Source organism: Camponotus vicinus, unplaced genomic scaffold, assembly GCF_025532165.1.
Source record: "Camponotus vicinus isolate PSW18456_S1 unplaced genomic scaffold, iyCamVici1.0 SCAF_8, whole genome shotgun sequence".
In the NCBI taxonomy this organism is placed as follows: domain Eukaryota; kingdom Metazoa; phylum Arthropoda; class Insecta; order Hymenoptera; family Formicidae; genus Camponotus; species Camponotus vicinus.
Window position 1 is genome coordinate 4,283,415 of NW_028141980.1, and position 23,023 is coordinate 4,306,437.

Consider the following 23,023-nt stretch of genomic DNA (forward strand, 5'->3'; position numbering starts at 1 on the left):
AGCGTCGACTGTTTCTATCTTTGTCAAACGTACGCCAAGATACCTAAGCATCTTATACGCGACAATGCGAATCTTTTGATTCTATTTAAACAAGACGGCACAAACTTGAAACACGTGTACAACGATCATGTAAATACCGACATGTCTTACGACGATTTCCGCGCATTGTGTCAGAAATGTTGGCAACGCAAATATGGCTTCGTAGTCATTGATAAAGACAGAACGTTGATCAATGGACGATATAGAAGAGGATTTAACGATTTCGCGATACCGTAAAGCGATCAGTCGTCATCGACACATCGATCGAGCATCATGAACGGCGATCGCGAAAAGATTGCGAGATAGATTGCAAAAACGAGCGAATCAATTCGCAAAAAATATCGCGTTTTGAAAACTGGTAAAATGGAGGAAGATGTTGCATTGGAAAGACAATTTAAGCCAATTACCGAACCTTTAAAACAGCTTGTCGAAAATACTGTGGAATCTGATGCGCCAAAAATCGAGCCGTTGAGTTTGACGTTTGGAGAGAAGCACGAGGAAAAAATAAAAGAGTCGAAGCAAGGAATAAAGCGAGCACGGATAAATATGCCGATAAACGATTCGCCGATATATTCGACACCGAATCGATCGAAACGAAGGAAACAATTTTCTAATATGGCTACTGTTTCTACTCCGATAAAAGTACAACCGCGTCAAACAATACCATCCCCGTCCGTCGAAGAAATTTACGAGACCACGCCCGATTCGTTTGTAACATCGGTCCGATACGAATTAGAAACGTCCGAAGGTCAGAAAACGTTCCGAGATCATTTTGGTCCACTAGCGCAAAAATATATAGGAGCTATCATGAGTGTTGATAAAAATAAGAGTATGGATTACGTCTACGGTGTTAAATTTACCAGCGAAGGAATGATGCTCGGTGATAAACGTTTCGATGTGGACATGGAAGATAATATAATTATCGATGGAATAAAATATACGGGAACCGAAGGTATCTACGATTTGATTTTTAAAAATATTCCCAATCATAAAAAATACACTCAAGACGATTTGTATAAATATCAAAGTATATTAAAAGCAACAAATGCGCATAAACGCGACAACAAAGTTAATAATCCTATTAAAAGTAATAAATGATACAAGTACAAATATATAATTGCACCATTATTCCCCGATAGAAAAGTGGGAAGAGGTATAGACGCACCGCGCACCATGACGCTAAGCGATAACATGATCGATTACGTGCATTGGAACGATCTCAACGAATTGGTAGATCGTTTGCGATTGCTGGGCGCCTCGCGTCGAGCCGGCAACAATGCTCACGACAATGAAATCTTGTCAATTATCGAAGAACTTCGCGAGGCCGGCATTATTATAAATTAAACTATGCGTCGACGATACGTGTCATTCGGTCAATGTTCTCGGTACCGAAATGTCGATTAATAAATTTGGATTATCGCTCGGAACGTCGAATAATTTGTACTATCAGTGGAATGGATTATTGAGAAATTACGTTCGCGATAACGCTCTCTGTCAGACTACTACCGGCTTTGATGCAAGGTCGCGCAAGATTCAACGCGTAGCGCAACCGGAAGCTGATATTGACGCCGTCAACAAACGATACGTGGATAAACTTTTGAGAGATCGACATGGAGAAATTGAGCAAAAAATTATCGCGCTCGAAACAAACGTGCAGGCGCTACGAATAATGATGGACGGGATAAAGAATGTGCTGAGATATGCAACATCTGACTCGGCACAGTAAACGAGACATACTAATATTGCAATATTAATTATGCCTCGATCAAACGTGCGAGAGAAGAAAAACACCTCCGAAAAGCGACAACTAGTCGAGGAATTACATGCTCCAGCGAGAAGAAATTTTCCACGAAGACGCGTCATTGTACGCGGATACGATGATCTGTGGCAGGCGGACGTGGTCGACATGCGTTCGTATTCTCGACTCAACAAGGGTCATAAATATATACTCACAGTTATCGATGTGTTGAGCAAGTATGCGTGGGCCGTACCGCTCAAGAGTAAGAGCGGAAACGAAATGTCCGAAACGATCGCAAAGATTATTGGAGACGATAAAAGGTGTCCGAAAAATTTTCAAACCGACAGAGGAAAAGAATTTTACAACGCGAGTGTGCAGAAACTCATGAAGAAACACAACATTAATCATTATTCGACGTATTCCGTTATGAAAGCCTCGGTCGTGGAACGATTCAATCGTACTTTGAAAAACAATATGTGGAAAATGTTTACGTTAAATGGAAATTACAAATGGATCGACGAGCTATCTCGACTCGTTGCAGAGTACAATACGCGAAAACATCGTACCATCGGTATGAGACCTGTTGACGTCACTCCAGCGATCGCCGAAAAACTTTTAAATACAGTGTATAGCAACGTAAAAATTGCGGCTCCAACAAAATTTAAGGTAGGCGATTCGGTACGCGTGAGCAAATACAAGACCATCTTTGAAAAAGATTTCACACCTAATTGGACGACCGAAGTTTTTAAGATTGTCGAGGTGCAGAAAACTAATCCGGCGACATTCATACTCGAAGATTCGCGTGGAAATCCCGTCGTTGGAGGATTCTATGAATACGAACTACAACGCGTCGCTAATCCCGACGTATATCTCGTGGAAAAAATTTTGCGGGAAAAGGGTGATGACGTATACGTGAAATGGTTGGGAATGGATAAATCATACAACTCTTGGATACATAAAAATAATGTATTATAAATATTTATTAAAATAATATACATATAAACTATATAAATAATTTAATATATAAATATTTAATAATATAAAAATATATAAAATGTATAAAATATAAAAATATATACATGGTTATGTACAAAATATACAATTAATAATAAACAAAATATACATTTATTTACAATGGTATTCTATAATGTCCCCACGGTAACGTATCGGTGGTTTCGGGTACGATATACCGCTTATCGTCGTACGGACTCAGAGCAATTTTCGTCTCGCTGATCGTGTATACTTGATGTAATTTAGATCGTATACACGACTGCTGACGCGTCATTTCAATCTCTTCGTTTAAACACCGCGTGTAATCGTCAAACGTTATCGTTCTCGCGACAACGTTACTCTTGATACCTTTAACTTTCTTTGTGTCCTTTTTTCCATTCACTCGTAACGCGTACATCTTTGCTCTGAGCCCGACGAATTCGGTCATTATGGCACCGTTGTTTTCGTCCTTCATCAGGCCCGGTACCTTTTTATTTACAAGCGGTATACCGTACACGTTATCCACCGCATAATCGCTCGTGTCGAATCTAATGATATCACACTTCATATTCTCATACACATCCGCGCACTCAATGTGATATATGAGACTGTTCGTATCGGTGTACATTACCCGGCATTTGTCGCGAAACATTGGCGTCATATACTCGTGATGAAACTCGTACAAACATGTCTTGGATATGTCGACTATACACATACCCACGTAAATCGGTTTGTAGAATTTCACCTCGAGTTTGCGCAATTCCACAGCGATTAAGTTTTCTGAAAAAACGCTTCTGCTGTGGAAATTTGGTTTCGCGATCATTGCCTCTGCGCCGTACCGACCATCCCACTTTGTTAATAATTTAACATCGACACGATTCCGCATATTTTCCATCGTTTTACCAAACACCGCATTGTTCATTATTTTATATAAATTTTTTTCGAAAACATTTTTAGCCAATGTTCTGAAATGTGTATTTAATTCTATGTAATCTCGAAGCCAGGGAGATTGTGAAAACTGTAAAATTCGATGTATTTTTGTAACGCAAAGACCGTGACGCGTACACTGCTGCAGGTTGCGATAGTGTATCACGTAATGCTTCTTATCGTATAGCGTTGCAAGCAGTTTGAATTCCCGCTTGCCAGGTGGTTTGTCGCGTGTCGGGCAAAACGGTAGGTCAGTGTGCACATCGTGAAGATGTTGCGGATACTCGAGGTCCACTTCGAGGACATAGCCTGTAGGCGAATCTAGCGCGATGGATGATACGTCAAAATTGGTTACGTCGTCGACCCATTGAAAATCGGCATAGGGCAACGGTTGACACATTGCCCATCCGTACAAATTATTTACATCAAAGTACATCAAGTACGATGATGGTTTCGATGGATTGTACGACTCCATGTACTTGTTATTAGCGCGAGCCTATCTACCCGAACATTGACTCAGACCGCCGCGTATACCACGTTCGATGAACATAACCATGTCGATGTCAGTAAGCAACTCGAACGTAATTTTCGTATGCTTCAACATGGCGTCCCACGTGTATCCGGGGAGAGTATAGTAATACGCGGGGTCGAGTCCGTAACTTTCGATACATTTATCTCGAAAGTTTTCGAAAATATCGGCTAATAACAAGACATCAATTTTAAGGTACAAGTCGCTATATTCGCCTAGCGTCCGAATGGAGAATCGCGTCCAGATGTTCTCGGCGTGTGCGTAATCGCTCTCGGATACAGTGTCACCGGTCAAGGAACTGTAAAATGATTCGCGCGGTGGTAAACACGTATCTTGCAACCTATCTACCGAGTCGATGTATTCATACGGAAATACACCTTTCCGCGTTAACAAATTGAAATTTTCTGTTGATAAAATTTGATATTCTGATTTTAAAATTTTGAGTTTGTCTTTATCCAAAAACGATGCCAATTTGTCGAGACTCGATGCGAGAAATTTGAATGAATCGATGAAACGTAATTTTACATGATTTTTTGATTCTTCATCCATACAAACATCTTTTGTGAATGAAATATATTTCTCTTTTGTTATCGGAAGTAACTCGATTTTCCCTTCGAACGATGTGACTATTTCCTCGATAATAAAGTGTGAATCATAACCTGATAAATTATGAAAAACTATGGGAATACAAAAAGATTCTTTATAATTTAAATTGCAATTTGAGTGTGCTGGACCTCTGTACCGCCCGGTCAGATGGTAATGATCGAGAACGCGTGTATCGTCTTCCACGAACGGTTTTTCGCATATATGACATTGAGTGGCGCTATGGCATTTTTCCCACTCTTCGGACGTCAAATTTACCATGGGGACATTTGTTTTTAAAATATTTTTTACACGTAACGCTAAATTTTTGAGGTCTTCGGCGAACCAAGCTATACAATCTGCGCTACGACGCGAATGATATGCCGATAAAGATTCGTCATACGAACAATGTACATAGTAAGCTATACTAAATACTTGGTGATGTTGATATGCGTTTTTCTCTTCATCCATCTTGGCCAAAACGTATTCCAGGTCGGCGTAGACCACAAATGGCGTGGTTGCATCGGGAGCAGTCGTACATCGGTGCTTGATTTTAGCACATTCAGCTAAATCTTTGTCTAGGGGTGATGTGCGTTTTAACCTTGACGGTTAATCTTTGTTCCGATGCGCATCTTAACCTTGAAAATTTCACGTTTTGTCACGTACATTTGAAAAATCTGACGTGATTGCATCAGGAGCAGCCGTACATCGGCGCTCGATTTTAGCACATTCAGCTAAATCTTTGTCTAGGGGTGATGTGCGTTTTAACCTTGACGGTTAATCTTTGTTCCGATGTGCATCTTAACCTTGAAAATTTCACGTTTTGTCACGTACATTTGAAAAATCTGACGTGATTGCATCAGGAGCAGCCGTACATCGGCGCTCGATTTTAGCGAATTCAGCTAAATCTTTGTTCTGGGGATCATGATGTCATCGCAGCCGTACATCGGCGCGACAAAATTTTAGAGGAAATTAAAATGTCATGTCAGCAATAATCCCCTCTACATCGCAATTTGCGATACTATTTGAATTGATATTAATTCTAATACGATCAGTATTGCATCAATCGCGCGTGTGAAAGGTTCGCTGAAGAAATCGATATGAATTTTTACGTTCCGATTCGAAACGGTGAAACTCCACCGTGTAAGAAGCAAAAATGTGACACGTAAGGTTCGATCGTTTAAAAATTTTATTTATTAATTTTTTTAAATATTGATCTAATTTATATATTTTTATAGCATTCAGCCTCGTCGTGCGACTCGCATACTTGGAAGAAGATACGCTCTAACCCCAACGTCGTACAAGTATTTGGACATTGGAATAAGCGTTGGAGCTGTGTCGTACGTGGAACTGATTCTCGGTGATAATCGAGGCAATCAAATAGTGTTGCCTTTTTCAACATGGAATTTGTTGATGCAGAAGCAAGCAGACATTGAACAATTTCTACAATCGACTGCTCTCCCATTAAGGATTGGAGATTTATCGATTGGAATGTATCAATCGAAAATTGTAAAACTCACATTATGTGACAATTCTTTGTACATGAAACCACTGACATTATTACATTTATTTAATTTTGAAAATTGTATCGATCATATGCACAATTGGTTATGTGAGAATATGTATCTCGTAAATGAAAAATTTAAACAATTTGAAACTGTTTTACGACGTAACAATATTACTACTGTATGCGATGCTGTAAAAACGATACGTGATAGTGACGTCTTTAACAGTGAATCAATAATCGATTGCGAATTATTAACATGTGCTGTAAATGATATTCTTTACGATGCGTGCAATAAATAATTATTTTTATTCCATCTATGATTTTAATTCTTTCCTTCCATACGAATAAGAATAGTTATACTTTTCTCAACACGCTCCGCTAAAGATGTAGAGAAATGCTGAGGTAGATGAGACGTGATGCTCTAGTTGGAATGAGACAAAAGATATTAAAAGATATATAATGAAGAGGAGTCTGCGACATTAGAATATTATTTCTTTCGTTGTTCTGTGTTTCGTTAGTCTTGTGTTACGTTAGTGCAATGGCTGAAGACGATGTTATTATCATCGATGACGATACGGATGATGATGATTATTGGATGGAAAGAGAGAGAGAAATGAATGAGATGGAGAGAGAGAGAGAGGAGAGAGAAATGGAGGAGGGATCATCCGATGGGAAACCTGATTTCCGTTTTCGGACTAGTGATGATGAAGAATTACTTCAATACGAGCGGGAACAACTTTCAAAGAAGAATCTAGAAACTTCAATCGTTCAGTTTATAAGACATCAAGAGCTCGGCTTGGAAAAACCTCGCACAAATTCGTTGAGGACATTTCTTCTAACTCGAGAAATATGTGCGCGAGATTTTGCAAAATATCATGGATGTAAATGTTTCAATATAGAACCTAATCATTCTAAAGTAAATTGTATTGGAAACAAACTGCGTGAAAATCTCGAATTAATAGAAGATTTTGAAAAATTGAAAGAAGATGATCATGAGAATATACTACGGCGGAAATTGGAAACGTTGAAGGTAAAATATTTTTGTCGATGTGTAATAAATTTAAAACATAAAATTAATATGTTTGATTTTAGAGTTTACGCGATGATATGAATGGTCGACGAGAGGATAAACAGATATGTGAATCCAAACCTGCATCAAAATATAAATTGTGTGTATTGTATAACGGTGAATGGAAAATGCCATGGAAAGTATTGTAAGTAACTTTCAATTTATAATATATCAAAAGTTCTAAAATAAATTATTAAAAACTATTCAAATGTCTTTTTCTGTTCCAGGAGCGGCTCCACGCAGCCCGGCAAATCGACCCCTTAGCATTCTAGGAGCGGCCTCCTCCTTAGCCCGGCGCACTCCCCCTCCCCCTTATATATTTTTTTAAATTTTATTTCTTATATTATTATTATTATATTATTATTATTATTTTTTTTAATTTTATATCATATATTATTATATATTAAGCGCACACATACACACACACACACACACACACACACACACACAAAATTGTATAGTACACGCACACATTTAAATAAATTTTATATTTTAATTTAAAAAAAAGAAATGTATTTATTTACGCGCCTCTCCTTGCGCTCCCATCCTTTGCGTCTCTCTTGCGCTAGTTGTAAGTATAGCGATATCGTTCTCTCTCTCTTTCGTACGCGCTATCGTTCTAACAATAAGTCTCGCGTTAGTTGTAAGTCTCGCGATATCTTCGTTCTCGCTCGCACGCGTTATCTTAGCTATTATCGTTCTCTCTCGCACACGTTGTTCTCGCGATATTATAGTTCTCTTTCGTATGCGTTCTCTTCGCGATATTATCGTTCTCTCTCATTCATATGCTCATCGCTATCACTCACTTACCTTTGTGTCGTCCTGCTCCCACCTATGCAGCATCTTACAATGCGTCGTCCTTGTTCCACGTTGACGTCATCCTTGTCGTATGTTGATGTCGTCCTTGTCACACTTGATGCCATCCTTGTCGCACTGTCCTCTTCACACACTTTACGCTATCCTTTTCCCACACGTAGCGCTATTCTTCTCACACGTGGACACATCGCGGGCCCGCCGCGGATCCCCCCTTCCCGCGCGGACCCCCTCGTCCATCGGTCGCGCCGCGGATCCCCCCTACCCGCGCGGACCCCCTCGTCCATCGCTCACGCCGCGGATCCCCCCTTCCCGCGCGGATCCCCTCGTCCATCGCTCACGCCGCGGATCCCCCCTTCCCGCGCGGACCCCCTCGTCCATCGCTCGCGCCGCGGACCTTTCCCCTTACCCGCGCGTGACGTCACTCCCCGCACGTGACGTCATCATCCCCCGCATGTGACGTCATCATCCCCCGCGTGACGTCATCATCCCCCGCACGTGACGTCATCATCCCCCGCACGTGACGTCACCCCCCGTGACGTCACACCCCCCGCGTGATGTCACCCCCCTCTGCGTGACGTCACCCCCCCGCCGGTTCCCCCTCGCCCCTCACCCCCTCGGAGCCCCTGGGTTAGAACCGGCCTAGACTCACTACTCAAGACTTCGAGACGCGAAATATACAAACGTTCGAAGATTTAAAACAACAACTTGAAACGTGCTATCAAGCAAAACAAAGCACAACGCATTTACAAATAGAATTCAATTCGCTAAAACAAAAATCAAGCGAAACCATACATGCATTCGGGCAACGTGTCGATGTACTCGCCATGAAGCTATATGAGTCTATGGTGGAAGGAGAAGAACAACCTCCTTCATTCAAACAAGCTATACAAGCAACCATTAAAAAACAAGTTCTAATAAATTTTCAAATCGGATTACGCGACGAATTAAAAATCCTCGTGCGATCACAACGATATCCTTCGCTACAAGAAGCGATAAACGGCGCGAGCGCGGAAGAGAAGCTTATCGGACCGTCCTGTCACACGAGCACCTGGCTTCTCTAATAAAAATAAATTCGACGCTAAACACACGCGACCAACTCGAGACACAAATATACAATGTTACAAATGCGGAAAATCTGGACACTACGGACGCGATTGCCGTAGCAGTAATAAATATGCATTACCAAAACCGGAAAAATCTACGCGAATAAATACTATAAATAAATTCTGCAAATATTGCAAAAAATCCGGACACAGCCGCGACGAGTGCTGGAATTTAAATGGACGACCAAAAAATAATGTTAAAATTAATAAACAAACTAATAAAAATAATTACAAAGATAATACGCGAGAACAGAAGACTTCGCATCGACAGCGGAAAAAGAGCGCCGACTCTGCAAGCAATAGCGAAGAGGAGCAGGAAGAAACGAAGAAGCAACCGCGACCTGCCCTAGAGTATCACGTAACGCATGTTAAAAATATGCATGCACCATCGAAGGACGGACTATTACAAGTTACACTACCCATTCGCGAAGTAAAAGGAGAAAAAATAAACATGTTGTACGATTCCGGGTCAACAATTTCCTTAATAAAATTAAAACATTTAAAGGACGAAACATTAATATACGAGAAGAAGATAGCACTGATAGGAATAAGCGGACATAAAGTATATACATTAGGCAAAATGTACGCCACGATAAAAATCAACAAACATAAAATTAAACATGCATTCTATGTAATAAACGACGATACCGCCATAGAACACGAGGGAGTTCTAGGACTAGACTTCCTTAAAAAACAAACAGCTAAATGCGATTATGAAACTAACGAAATAAAAATAAAAGACAGCACATTAAAACTCCATCCTTGCAACAAAATAATTCTAAATCCGCGTAGTGAAACAATAATAAAAGCTGTGACTAATCAAAATCGGATAGGGATAGTCCGAACAGAAGAAACCACACCGGGAGTATATATTGGAAGCTGTCTAGTAGAACCAAAAAATTTTTCATGTCCTGTGAGCGTAATAAATACGACCGATGAAACCATCGAGTTAGCGACTCCCATCGTCACATTAGAAGACATGGAAGACAAAATTAGCACTGCCGAAATAAATGTAGTAAAATCAATAACGAAGAATAAAATCAACACCCCGCGAGTCCAGCGCATTTGACAATTATTGCGAACTCAACACTTAAATAAGGAAGAGGGGCAGACACTCTTAAAAATCTGCGAAGAATTCAGCGATACATTCCACTTGGAAGGAGAACCACTGACTTGCACCGCGACGGTAGAGCATGAGATAAACACGCGTGCCGACATCGCGCCGGTGAACGTGAAGCCGTATCATTTACCCGAGAAGCATAAGACAGAGGTAAATAAACAAATTCAAGAAATGCTAAAGGACGAAATTATTCGAACTAGCACGAGTCAATGGAACGCACCGTTATTAGTAGTGCCGAAAAAAGCAGACGCATCTGGAAAACCGAAGCTCCGAGTAATAGATTTTCGGAAGCTGAATGAATTAACGATAGGCGATTCATTTTCATTGCCTAATATAACCGATATCCTAGATCAGCTGGGAAATGCGAAATATTTCACCACTCTAGATTTAGCATCAGGATATCACCAAATCCCAATGGCTGAGAGGGATAAAAATAAAACAGCTTTTTCAACTCCCTACGGACATTACGAATTCAATCGAATGCCGTTCGGATTAAAAAATGCGCCAGCAACATTTCAACGACTGATGAATTCGGTCTTAACAGGGATACAAGGACTTAGATGCCTGGTCTATCTCGATGACATCGTGATATACGGATCGAGCTTAGAAGATCATAATAAACGTTTAAAGGAAGTACTACAAAGACTGCGAAAAACTGATTTAAAATTGCAGCCGGATAAATGCGAATTTTTATGCAAAGAAGTAATCTATTTAGGGCATATTATTTCGGAAAACGGAATATCGCCAGACCCGTCAAAACTAACGGCAATGAAAGAATTTCCAACGCCGATAAAGGTAAAGGATATCCAATCCTTCATAGGACTTGCAGGATATTACAGAAAATTTATTGAAAACTTTTCAAAAATAGCTAAACCGTTAACAAAATTAACGAAAAAATCGGAGAAGTTCGAATGGACAACGAAACAGCAAGCAGCATTTGAACTACTTAAAGAAAAATTAATGACTGCACCAGTGTTGAAGTACCCTGACTTCACACAAGAATTCATAGTGACCACCGATGCCTCCGACTATGCGATCGGAGCAGTGTTATCACAAGGAAAGGTAGGCAACGACCGACCGATTGCTTACGCCAGCAGAATATTGACAAAGGCGGAGCAAAATTATAATACCACTGAAAAAGAATTACTAGCAATTGTATGGGCCGTAAAACATTTTAGACAATACGTATATGGAACAAAATTTAAAATTGTGACCGATCACAAACCGCTAATATGGTTGTTCAATGTAAACGACCCCGGTTCAAGACTAATCCGATGGAGATTAAAATTAGAAGAATACGACTATGAGATTATACATAAGGCCGGACGAGCAAACGCGAACGCCGACGCATTAAGTCGCAACGCGGTACCGGGATCCTCAAATGAAAATAATAATCATGCCGTCTTAATAATAGAAGAAGAAAAAGAAGAAGACGAAGAAGAAGAACAAGAAGACGAAGCAAGCAACGAACAAGCAAAAACATACAAAAGAGGAGAAAAAGCAAATACTCTCCGAATATCATGATGCACCTATAGGAGGGCATCAAGGAATAGAACGGACAATAAGAAGAATCCGACTTCAGCACAATTGGAAAGGCTTGAGAAAAGACGTCGAACGACATATTGCAAGATGCGAATCTTGCCAAAAAAATAAATTATCGCGAAAAAATAAAGTACCGTTAATTATTACAGATACGCCTAATAAACCATTTGAAAAATGCGCGTTAGACATTGTCGGACCGTTAACAATTACTAATAGTGGAAATAAATATCTACTCACGTTCCAAGATAATTTAACTAAATTTAGTAAGGCAATACCGATTCCGAATCAAGAAGCGAATACAATCAGCAAAGAATTTGTTATAAAAATAATACTTGAACACAGAATACCGGAAAAAATTTTAACGGATCAAGGAACTAATTTTATGAGCGAAATATTTAAAAATACTTGTAAACTATTAAAAATAAACAAAATTCAAACAACCGCGTATCATCCGGAAAGCAACGGCGCGTTAGAACGATCGCATCGCACATTAGCCGAGTATCTACGACACTACATAAACGAAGATCAAACGGACTGGGACGAGTGGATACCGTTCGCGATTGTTTACCTACAATACAACGCCGCATATCGCTACAGGATATACACCCTTCGAATTGGTGTACGGACACCAAGCCGAAATTCCGACAGCGCTAACAAAACCGCCTAAACCAACGTATAATTATGACGATTACGCGCAGGAATTAAAAGAAAAATTAAGAGCGACAAATCAACTCGCGAAAGAGCACTTAAAAGAAGAAAAATATAAGGCTAAAAAACAGTACGATAAAAGCACAAAGGAAACACAATTCAAAGTAGGAGACAAAGTATTAGTATACGACGAAACATTACGACGAGGAAGATCAAAGAAACTAGAATCACTATGGACCGGACCATATACAATTCTAGAAAAAAAACTCCGACGTTAATTACACCATAAAAAAGGGAAAAAAAGCGACACGCATGCACGTGAACAAATTAAAATTATTTATAGAATATTAAAAATATAAAAAGTACTTACCCAGGTGAGCGATCACGACCACGTCCGATGGGAGGCATCCTTTCATTTAGCCGGGGAAGAGGCCCCAACGGTACCGGCCCCATACGCTGGCCACCCCCGCCGAGCCTGAGCAGTCGCTCAAACCTCCGACGCCCCCGCAAGGCAGCGAAGTCCTGGGCTTCCTGCGCCCGGAAAATGTCCAAAAAATCCCATACCCAGTGCAGAACATCTCTGGGATAGGGCACTACTTCATGGACACTGCGCTCACCCGTATCAACGTCTAAAATTATCCGTAAGGACAATGGGCCATTCGCGTAAACGCGCAAACATGCCCGTTCGAACCGGTCGCGCGGCAAAGACGGGCCACACAGCACATCCCGTGCCGCTCCAGGCACATTTTGGCACGGGCCACACACTTCACCTCTACTAATTTCGGATAACTCCGACGAGGAAGGATAACTTGTATTTGACATAGTCGACAGACTCGTACTTGACAGTATAACCAACGATTGTTACTTACTGGGAAGACAGCGAGCGACTGAAGCTCGTAAAAGAATATAAAGTATAGCAAAGCTAGTCAAGGAAAACTAAAACCATTCTCACAATGTTAAACGTAGCAGGAAACGGAAAAAAATATGACACTCGCAAAAGTGCATAATATAATACCTAATATATATTATTACAGAATACTAACACTAGGGATCAACCCCGTTCCCACCGAGCAAGACGAAACCCGTCTTCCGTTCGAAATTGAAGAATTTAAGCACAATCCAGGAATCTACTACGAAAAAATCGGAAATCTACATCAAATCAAGAAGACTTGGAAATTAGTAATTAAACTAGATATAACCGAATTCAATGACAAAACCTGGCAATTAAATAAATATGTACAACAAACGAACGAAATATGTAAAAACATAAAATCCGGAGATCACATTAAAAGAACGTGCGAAAATTTAAAAAACATTATTAACAATGACTCCAATACACTAGCTAAAATAATAAAATTAATAAATAATCTGTATAAAACATCATCAGACAGACGCAGAGGTCTGATAGATGGAGTAGGATCAATAACTAAAACGTTATTTGGACTTATGGACGCGAACGATAGAAAACTAATAAACTAACAAATTCAACTATTACAAAATAATCAGCAAACACTAAAACACGTCGCGAAAAATCAAATAAAAGTCCTAAACACTACCATAATTCATTTAAATAAATTAGAAAACATATTAGATCACAATGGTAAATTAATAAATCATTATATTAGAGAATATACGACGCGAGAAGAAATAGACGAACATTTCACTATAATTACCGCGATGCTAACAGATCTAATCAGAGACGCGAAAGATATTTTAGAATACCTTACATATATACGTAAAGGCATAATGCATCCGCTACTAACACCAATAAATGAAATAATTTCCCATTTAAAGGAAGCCGTCTTACAGTTACCGCGAGGTTCGTATTTTCCATTCGAAATAAAATACGACGAATGGTTAACGATAGAAAATTATATGAAAGTAAGCGCGTACTGCGACAAAACAACTATATACACCATACTAAAATTTCCAATAGTCGCACAACCAATGTATGATATTCTGAATGTAATATCGTTACCAACATATAATGATGTAAATAAATTTGCATACACGAAAATAGAAAATAAATTAATCGCAATAAATAAAGATATGCGTATATATGTACCTTTAACGAAACAAAACCTAAATGATTGTATAAATAATAATAATCAATACTTATGCGAAAAAAGTCAACCTATATACCATGTAAGCAAAAATACACCGTGCGAAATTAAAATGTATTGCGACGCTTTTTATTTTTAATTTTTCGATCCTCCTCGGGTGTTGGAGAGAAGGATGTTAGAAGGGGAGCGAAAACGCCGTCAAAAAAAAGCACAAGGCGGATAGAGATACTCGCGCTCGGAGGAACTAAGATGGAGGGTGTTCTCGCGCGAGCCGCGGCGAAGCGAAGGCCGTCTCGAGATCTCGAAGTTGGGCGCCAGATACGGTCTTTCGCGTATCAATTCGCAAAATCGTCAGAATAACGCGAAAAACGTTAGCCTGTTTCGCCACGGGTCGACTAGCTCACCTAACGGTAGAGGGGCAGGGTCCGTTGAAAAGGATATTGAATTATTTTATGCGAGGCGGTCGGTGATTACGAAAATTGACGAACACAACGGGATTTAACACACACGAGAAACGAACACTCAAATAAATTACGCGAATTTAATATAAAAGAGAATGTAACAAATTTATTTAAACAAATGAAATATAATAGAAAAGAATATAAAGTGAAAGAAATAACAAGTTCTAGAAGGAAATAGCAATAATGACATAAATTAGCGAGATTGAATTAACGAAATATAACTGAGTTTAACATAAATTCGAAAATTTGAAATAACGTACAACAGATACTTCTTCGACAGCGGTGATAACAATAGCAATACGAAATCGAGATCATACGAAAGCGGTGATATTTATCGTCCTCCAGGCCCGTTTTTATGGCCGGACTTTGCGAAACCGAACGGCGTTTCGAGAGCGTAACGGGAATTTCGACAGTCTCCTAGGGGACGTGTTTAACAGATCTATTCCCTTTGTTACTCGCTCTTTTGATCGACAACCCTAGGTTTGAAATGAGGCTTAATAATTGAGCGATAGTAATCAAGCGACTTGCGAAGACGAAAAATCTCGCTTGCTACGAGCAAGATCGATTCGCTCGGAATTCGATAGCCGTCGGACGTCGCTTCGCTTCTTTTCGGCGTAACGCTTTCTATCTACGCGAAACCCTCGAATTTCGACACTTTCTCAATCTATTATGCACCGCGACACACTCAAACGTACGACAAATACCACGCAAATACCACGCAATAAACGCAATTCATTCTAGTATCAAGAGCGACAAGGACAGCACGACTTTTGCCACGTCGTCACACGCATACGGTCACACGCTCACATATACGCTAATTGCAGACGAAAATTGCCCGGAGATCGATTGCGGGGATGTCTTACGCGGTTTCGACAACTCTTTTCGACGCTATTCAGCTTTCGACGCTTTTACGCTATCCAGCACGGATAGCGAACGCATTCCCCGCGATTTACCGCGCACGTGGTCGATATGCGAGAGCCGGTCACTACGCGTTTTACGACACCCCGAATCCCAGAGAGAGACAAACGGTTCCTTATCAGCTACGGCCTACGTTATGATCGTCCTTGATGTCTCGGTCGCTTGTCTCCGGTCGCCCGAAATACACGAAAATCGCGAGCTCGGTACAATGCCCGAGCGACAACGAGACACAAAATGGCGACGGCGACAGAGCGGCCGGTCCGCGGACGGAATCGCGTACGTGGCTTACAAAATAGCGATGGGCAACCTCACCGATACTCGCTCCCGTAGACAGGGGATGATCCTCGGTCTCGTCCTCTCGGCTTGATCTACTCGGCGACACAATGATCGACAACGACACGATACGTTTAGCAAAACGACTACAAGCTGAGAGCGCCCGCACCAGAATGATTCCCTGGATCTCGCGATCCAAGGTCGATAACGGCGTCAATTCTGCGCGCAGGGGTGCGCGGATTCGCAGTCAATAGCGCCGCGACACGCGATGTATTACTGCGCCCCGCGACAACGCCGTATCGGGGGCCGGAACGGCCCCGATAATTTAAAATTCCGAATCTTAGTGACCTTGTTATCCGCGGTCTTCCGGATGCCGGTCCTTCGTCCTCCGTCCTTGGAGGGTGGCGCCGATCCGGTCCGGTTATTTCGGCTCAAGACAGCTGTTTCTTGGCTGTTTTCCCTCCGTTATTTGCAGGGGGCTAAATCCATCCGCGACTCTGCGCTACCCTGTTCCTCCGGCGCCTTCCCCGTTCTCCCATCGGAGGTAGGAAATGTCGTATCGGCTGTCGTAATGATTCCTCTTGGGCCTCTTCCGGTTTCCCTCCGGCGGGTTGCCCGTCGTACAAAAATAATACAAAAAAAAAGTAAATTAATACTAGCGCGAAAAAGGATAATGGCTCGTCTCTCCGGAGATCTCGATACGGCTCTCGCAATCTTTTTCCTGGCGCGGCCGCTCGGCTCGCGCCCCGTCAAGATTTCCGGGGCGGGTGGACGCGCGTCGGGACGGCAACGTCACAGTATATACGAGCGCAAGATTATCGCGAACATTGTAACATAGACTATACGATAACGAACCGCACCATATGGATTACGTTACAACAGCCACACTCTTGGCTATATTCGACTGCATCCGAGCAGCAAATTATAATAAATTGCGATAACTATCCTGAGTATAAAAAGATACTCACAAAATCAGGTCGAATTATTTTAAACGACAACTGTAAACTGACAACTGCAGACATGACGATACAAACAGAAACGATTACATACAGAACGAATATAGAAACATTTCTACCAGAATTCAATATAACAATTTCCCAAAACATTAACGATTCAAATGACGAACGAACATTCAAAGACATAATAAATAATCCTCTAGAATTAAAAGAACTAAGTAACAAGTTACTAAATTGAAATCGAGCAAAATTAATGTAAGTGACTATATTGTGAAAATTATAATACAAGAAATAATAAAAAGTATAAAACTACGCGACGGTCTGTGGCCTTCTTTGGAATCTCCCGGCTACCCCACATCCCGTGCCGCTCCAGGCACAACAGTATATAGTCGTCAGAAACATAGTAAGTAAAATGATTATTTATCATATAATCATCAGCTTGACCTAAAATAGGAGGTATTAGTAAAAGTTGGTGTTGTAATGGAGGCATTGTAACTTCTTCAATAGCCTTCCCCCAGAGTTTACATCTTAAAGTCTGAGCAGCCAATGCTGGACACTGGAAATTAATTACTTCATATCTTTCAGTATCCCGATGATCTATACCCTTAAGTCATAAATATCTCCAATGTTGTAACCGTCTCTCAGCCCGGTAAACACGAGACATAACTCTATAAGCTAATATATCACCTCCCCGTAAAATTAAGAGTTCATAAACACTCCGACTGGTTTCAAACTTTCTTAATAATTCTTCTAATAACCCCCTTGGTGTTGCAGAGTATACATTTGAGAATATTTTCACATTCTGAACATTACTGGTTGATAAAGATTCAACAATTTCTTCTGTAATTCCTAAATCTATATATTCAAATAGTTCTTTTATTCCTTCATTTTTCGTAAGTTTATGTAAAGATGGAATTATTTGCATTCGAAGTAAAGTAGTTGGTAATACTGGACGATTCAAGGGTATAGAGTACGGGTCTTTATACAAGCCAATCAGACTTGATGTTGATAATTGAAACGTAAAAAATTTGTCATAATTAAATATAACTCATGATTGTATTTGTACAAAAATTGTATTAGTCCTATAAATGGAGATAACAAATCTGATTCTGCTCTTACAAACATGTTGTGGAGGTAAATGATAGGAAATCCACCTACAATACTGAGAATCAACATTAGTGCGGTATATTCACAATCAGTAAGCTTTCTATACTGTCGATGGAAGAAAAGATCAAATAATGACCAATATACTGCAACTATATACACCGGAGTCACTGTTGGGGATACTTTGCAACTGCTATGGGCATTACTGAATGCACTTGCTATGTATTCATCAAGAGTCGCAATAAAAGCATTATTAGCCCCATGTGTTTTTTGTATTTTCCGCATAACCTGGGGGAGTTCTACAACTCCAATTGATGCTATTTTTGAGAAAGTAAAATAATTTTCTGATCCATAACTTTCAGCGACTTTGATCTTATGTCCAAAATTAGCTAATTCTGATTGAAGGTGTGAGACAATTCTTGTTTTTATTGTTGCTAATGATTGATTTTTAGCAACTATGGGAGGAACCAATACAGCAATTCTCACATCATCACCCTTACATAAAACATAATAATTATATCCAAGTGGTTTCATGGCTGATTTAATCTGTCCTAAGTAAACTACAACCCAAGTATCCTGATTTAATCCTTCGATACCACCGGATTGACCGTTCCAATAACAAAAATTGTCTTCATCAGGCACATGAAAAAGAGTTTTTTCATAAGCTAGATGAGTCTTCGAAAAAATATGTTTATCAAATATATCATCCAGTGTTTGGTGCATAACATGATCTGTGGTAATCCTTCTAAATCTATTATTCCAACTAGATGCATCTAGATTTATATATAAGATCTTATAACCTTTAAAAGAAGAAATCATAGTACGGAATGCATACAATTTTCTTGTTAGTGGTAATTCTCCTAGTGTCATAGCCTGTTCATCACTATAGTTATCTAGAAATTCCATTACGTTCTTTTCTTGCACTAGTGCTCTATCTTCATATGTTTTACAACCAAATCTTCTAAATTTAATTTTAAGTTCTTTTTCTTTAGGTACTATACGTATAACTAAATAATCTAATAGATCTTCTAAATCAATCGAAATTGAAAATTTATCTATATATTCAGTATGGTTTAACACGAGATTACTATTCAGGAGATAAACTAATAACAATCTGGTTTCTCTCCATGATTCACGAACATTATCTTGATCTGATGGCCATAAATATTTAAGAAGTTTTGTGCGACAAAGGGTAATTGTTTTATCCTTAAGATAAGGTATATAGTTTTCAAGATAAACGAAATTCATATTAGGTTTGAGATTAACATAACTATATTGATCAATATATACCTTTCCATATTTACGTTGAATATCTAATGAATTAGGATCTTTATTTAACATGCATGACATAACAAGAGCCTTTGGTGCGCATTGATTATCAAATTCCACTGGAGGCCATTTTCCGTGTTTCAAAATATGGTTTCTGATGTAGTTCTCTTTAATATAATTAACACACTCGTTAACTTTAATTAGATCAATCGTGAGTGATTCTTGAACTTTGGGAACGCAAGGAGAGGCGCGTAAATAATCACATTCTTTTTAAATTAAAACATAAAATTTATTATAGTATGTTATACATTTGTGTGTGTGTGTGTGTGTACTTAATTTATAATATATAAGAAAAAATATATAATAAAAAATAAAAATATATATGGGGAGGTAGCATGTGCCGGGCTAAGGGGGAGGCCGCTCCTGGAAGGCTACGGGGCGATGCGCCGGGCTGAGTGGGGCCGCTCATCTGCAGTATGAAATTAACGACTGATTTATACAAGTCGTCGTTTTCGCGGGGGGGGGGGGTGATGCACCGGGCTAAGGGGAGACCGCTCGTGAAACAGAAGAATACACACATTTCATCAGTTTTTAAAATTATTTAATAAATTTTAATTAATATAAAAATGATGCTTACATAAGTCCCACCATTCTTCTTCTTCTTCTTCTTCTTCGAAGATCTTATATGGCTCTTCTCCGAACAGCTGTCGCAAATGAAAGATGTCGGTGTTTTTCCAACTATTCACCTCATCGTCTAATCGACCCTCCGGGGTGTCGCCCCACATTTCTGTAAGGTCTTGCCGCGCCTCTCGCCTTTCCATACGCATCCATTATCAACGTTCTATGTTAATAAAACCTGGTATCCGGACTTCATCCTGGAACTATATCAAAAATATTTATTTAAAAAATACAAAATTTTTAACAATTTTTCACAAAATAATCACAGAAAAACAATACTTACGTTCCACATGAACGTCAGCTTCAGGAACACGATGCACAATAGGTTAAAAAAAAAAATTTCCTCTTCCACTCAGGATATTTATGTGATCCATTTTTGTAATTTAACTTCTTGACTCGCGCACTTCTTGACTCGCGAACTTCTTGACTCGCGCACTTCTTGACTCGCGCACTGTCCACAACTTTGTGACGAAGCAACGAGGCCTCGACACGAGGTTTTATAGTAGAGATGTAGCGTCATCACCATATCAAAGCACGTCGTAAGACAAAAGTATGCGCGTTCCCATGCAACTCAGCGTGGTATATAATATAATATTAATATTATCATATCGCGACTTTCTGAGGAGACAGTCATCTCCGTATGAAACTTTAGAATAGGGACGTATCATTATCGCTTTACTAAAAACGCGTCGTGAGACAAAAGTATGCATGTTCCCATGCAACTTAGCATGATATAACATAATATAATGCATCAACCCTGATCGAACGGTAATTAAACGGTCATCGAACGCCCGTCGAACGGTTATTGAACGGCTATCAAACGGCTATCGAACGTCCGTCGAACGGAAACGAACGACCGTCGAACGGTCCTCGAACGGTCATCGAACGGTAATTGAACGGCTATTGAACGGAAATGAACGCAAACGAACGCTCGTCGAACGGTCATCGAACGGTAATTGAACGACCGTCGAACGGGAACGAACGGTCATCGAACGGAAACGAACGCTTGTCGAACGGAAATGAACGCCCGTCGAACGGTCATCGAACGGTCATCGAACGGCAATTGAACGGCTATCGAACGGTCATCGAACGGAAACGAACGACTGTCGAACGCAAACGAACGCTCGTCGAACGGTCATCGAACGGTAACGAATGATCATCGAACGATAATTGAACGGTCGTGGAACGGAAATGAACGATCGTCGAACGGTTATCGAACGACCGTCGAACACCCGTCGAACGGAAATCAACGGCTATCGAACGCAAAACTATATTCAATTATTAAACAAATATTTAAATGTTTGATCATGAATCGAAATACAATATCTGTGGCAGCTGTGTCACGTACGGAAACATGATACTGCACACGTACATAAGTAGTGATACTAGGAGAGTTCTAACCCAGGGGCTTCGAGGGGGGGTGAGGGGCGAGGGGGAACCGCGGTGGGGTGACGTCACGCGGGGGGGTGACGTCACGCGGGGGGTGACGTCACGCGGGGGGGGGGGTGATGCCACGCGGGGGATGATGACGTCACGTGCGGGGTGACGTCACGTGCGGGGGATGATGACGTCACGTGCGGGGGATGATGACGTCATGTGCGGGGGTGACGTCACGTGCGGGGAAGGGGGATCCGCGGCACGATCCGCGGCGCGAGCGATGGACGAGGGGGTCCACGCGGGGAAGGGGGATCCGCGGCGCGAGCGATGGACGAGGGGGTCCGCGCGGGGAAGGGGGATCCGCGGCGCGATCCGCGGCGCGAGCGATGGACGAGGGGGTCCGCGCGGGGAAGGGGGATCCGCGGCGCGATCCGCGGCGCGAGCGATGGACGAGGGGGTCCGCGAGGAGAAGGGGGATCCGCGGAAAGAAGACGGTGGTGTGAGAAGGATAGCGCTACGTGTGGGAAAAGGATAGCGCTAAGTGTGTGAAGAGGACAGTACGACAAGGATGGCATCAACGTGTGACAAGGATGACATCAACGTGTGACAAGGATGCCGTCAACGTGGGACAAGGACGACGCATTGTAAGATGGTGTGAGAAGGATGATGCAAAGGTAAGTGAGCAACGAGCATATGAAAGAGAGAATGATAATATCGCGAACAACGCGTACGAAAGAGAACGATATTGCAAGAGCAACGCGTGCGAGAGAGAACGATAGCGCGAAGAGAACGCATACGAAAGAGAACTATAATATCGCGAGACTTAGAACGATAATAGCGCAAGACAACGCGTGCGAGAGAGAGCGAGAGAGCGCGAGAACAGCACGTGCTAGAGAGAACGATGATATCGCGAGACTTACAACTAACGCGCGAGAGAGAGAACGCAACGAAGATATCGCGAGACTTACAACTAGCGCAAGAGAGACGCAAGGGATGGGAGCGCAAGGAGAGGCGAGTAAATAATCACATTCTTTTTTTTCAATCAAAATTTATTTTAAAATGTGTGTAATATAATTGTGTGTGTGTGTGTGTGTTTTTCGTGTGTGTATGTGCTTAATATGTAATAATAAAAGATATAAAACATATAAAATTTAAAAAATATAATAATAATAAAATAATAAAATATCAAAATTAAAAAAATATATATGGGGAAGGGGCGATGCGCCGGGCTAAGGGGAGGCCGCTCCTAGAAGGCTAAAGGGTCGATGTGCCGGGCTGAGTGGAGCCGCTCCTGAAACAGAAAAAGGCATTTGA

At 40.9% G+C, this 23,023-nt stretch overlaps 1 protein-coding gene across 1 annotated transcript; it reads left to right on the forward strand.

Annotated features, from left to right (window-relative positions):
- Window positions 1-6,938: 6,938 nt before the first annotated feature.
- On the forward strand, window positions 6,939-7,645 carry LOC145976312 (uncharacterized). The gene is made up of 3 exons (XM_083107377.1): window positions 6,939-7,342; window positions 7,405-7,526; window positions 7,609-7,645. The coding sequence occupies exons 1-3, from the start codon at window positions 6,962-6,964 to the stop codon at window positions 7,643-7,645; spliced, it is 540 nt and encodes a 179-aa protein (XP_082963503.1). The 5' UTR covers window positions 6,939-6,961.
- Window positions 7,646-23,023: the final 15,378 nt, after the last annotated feature.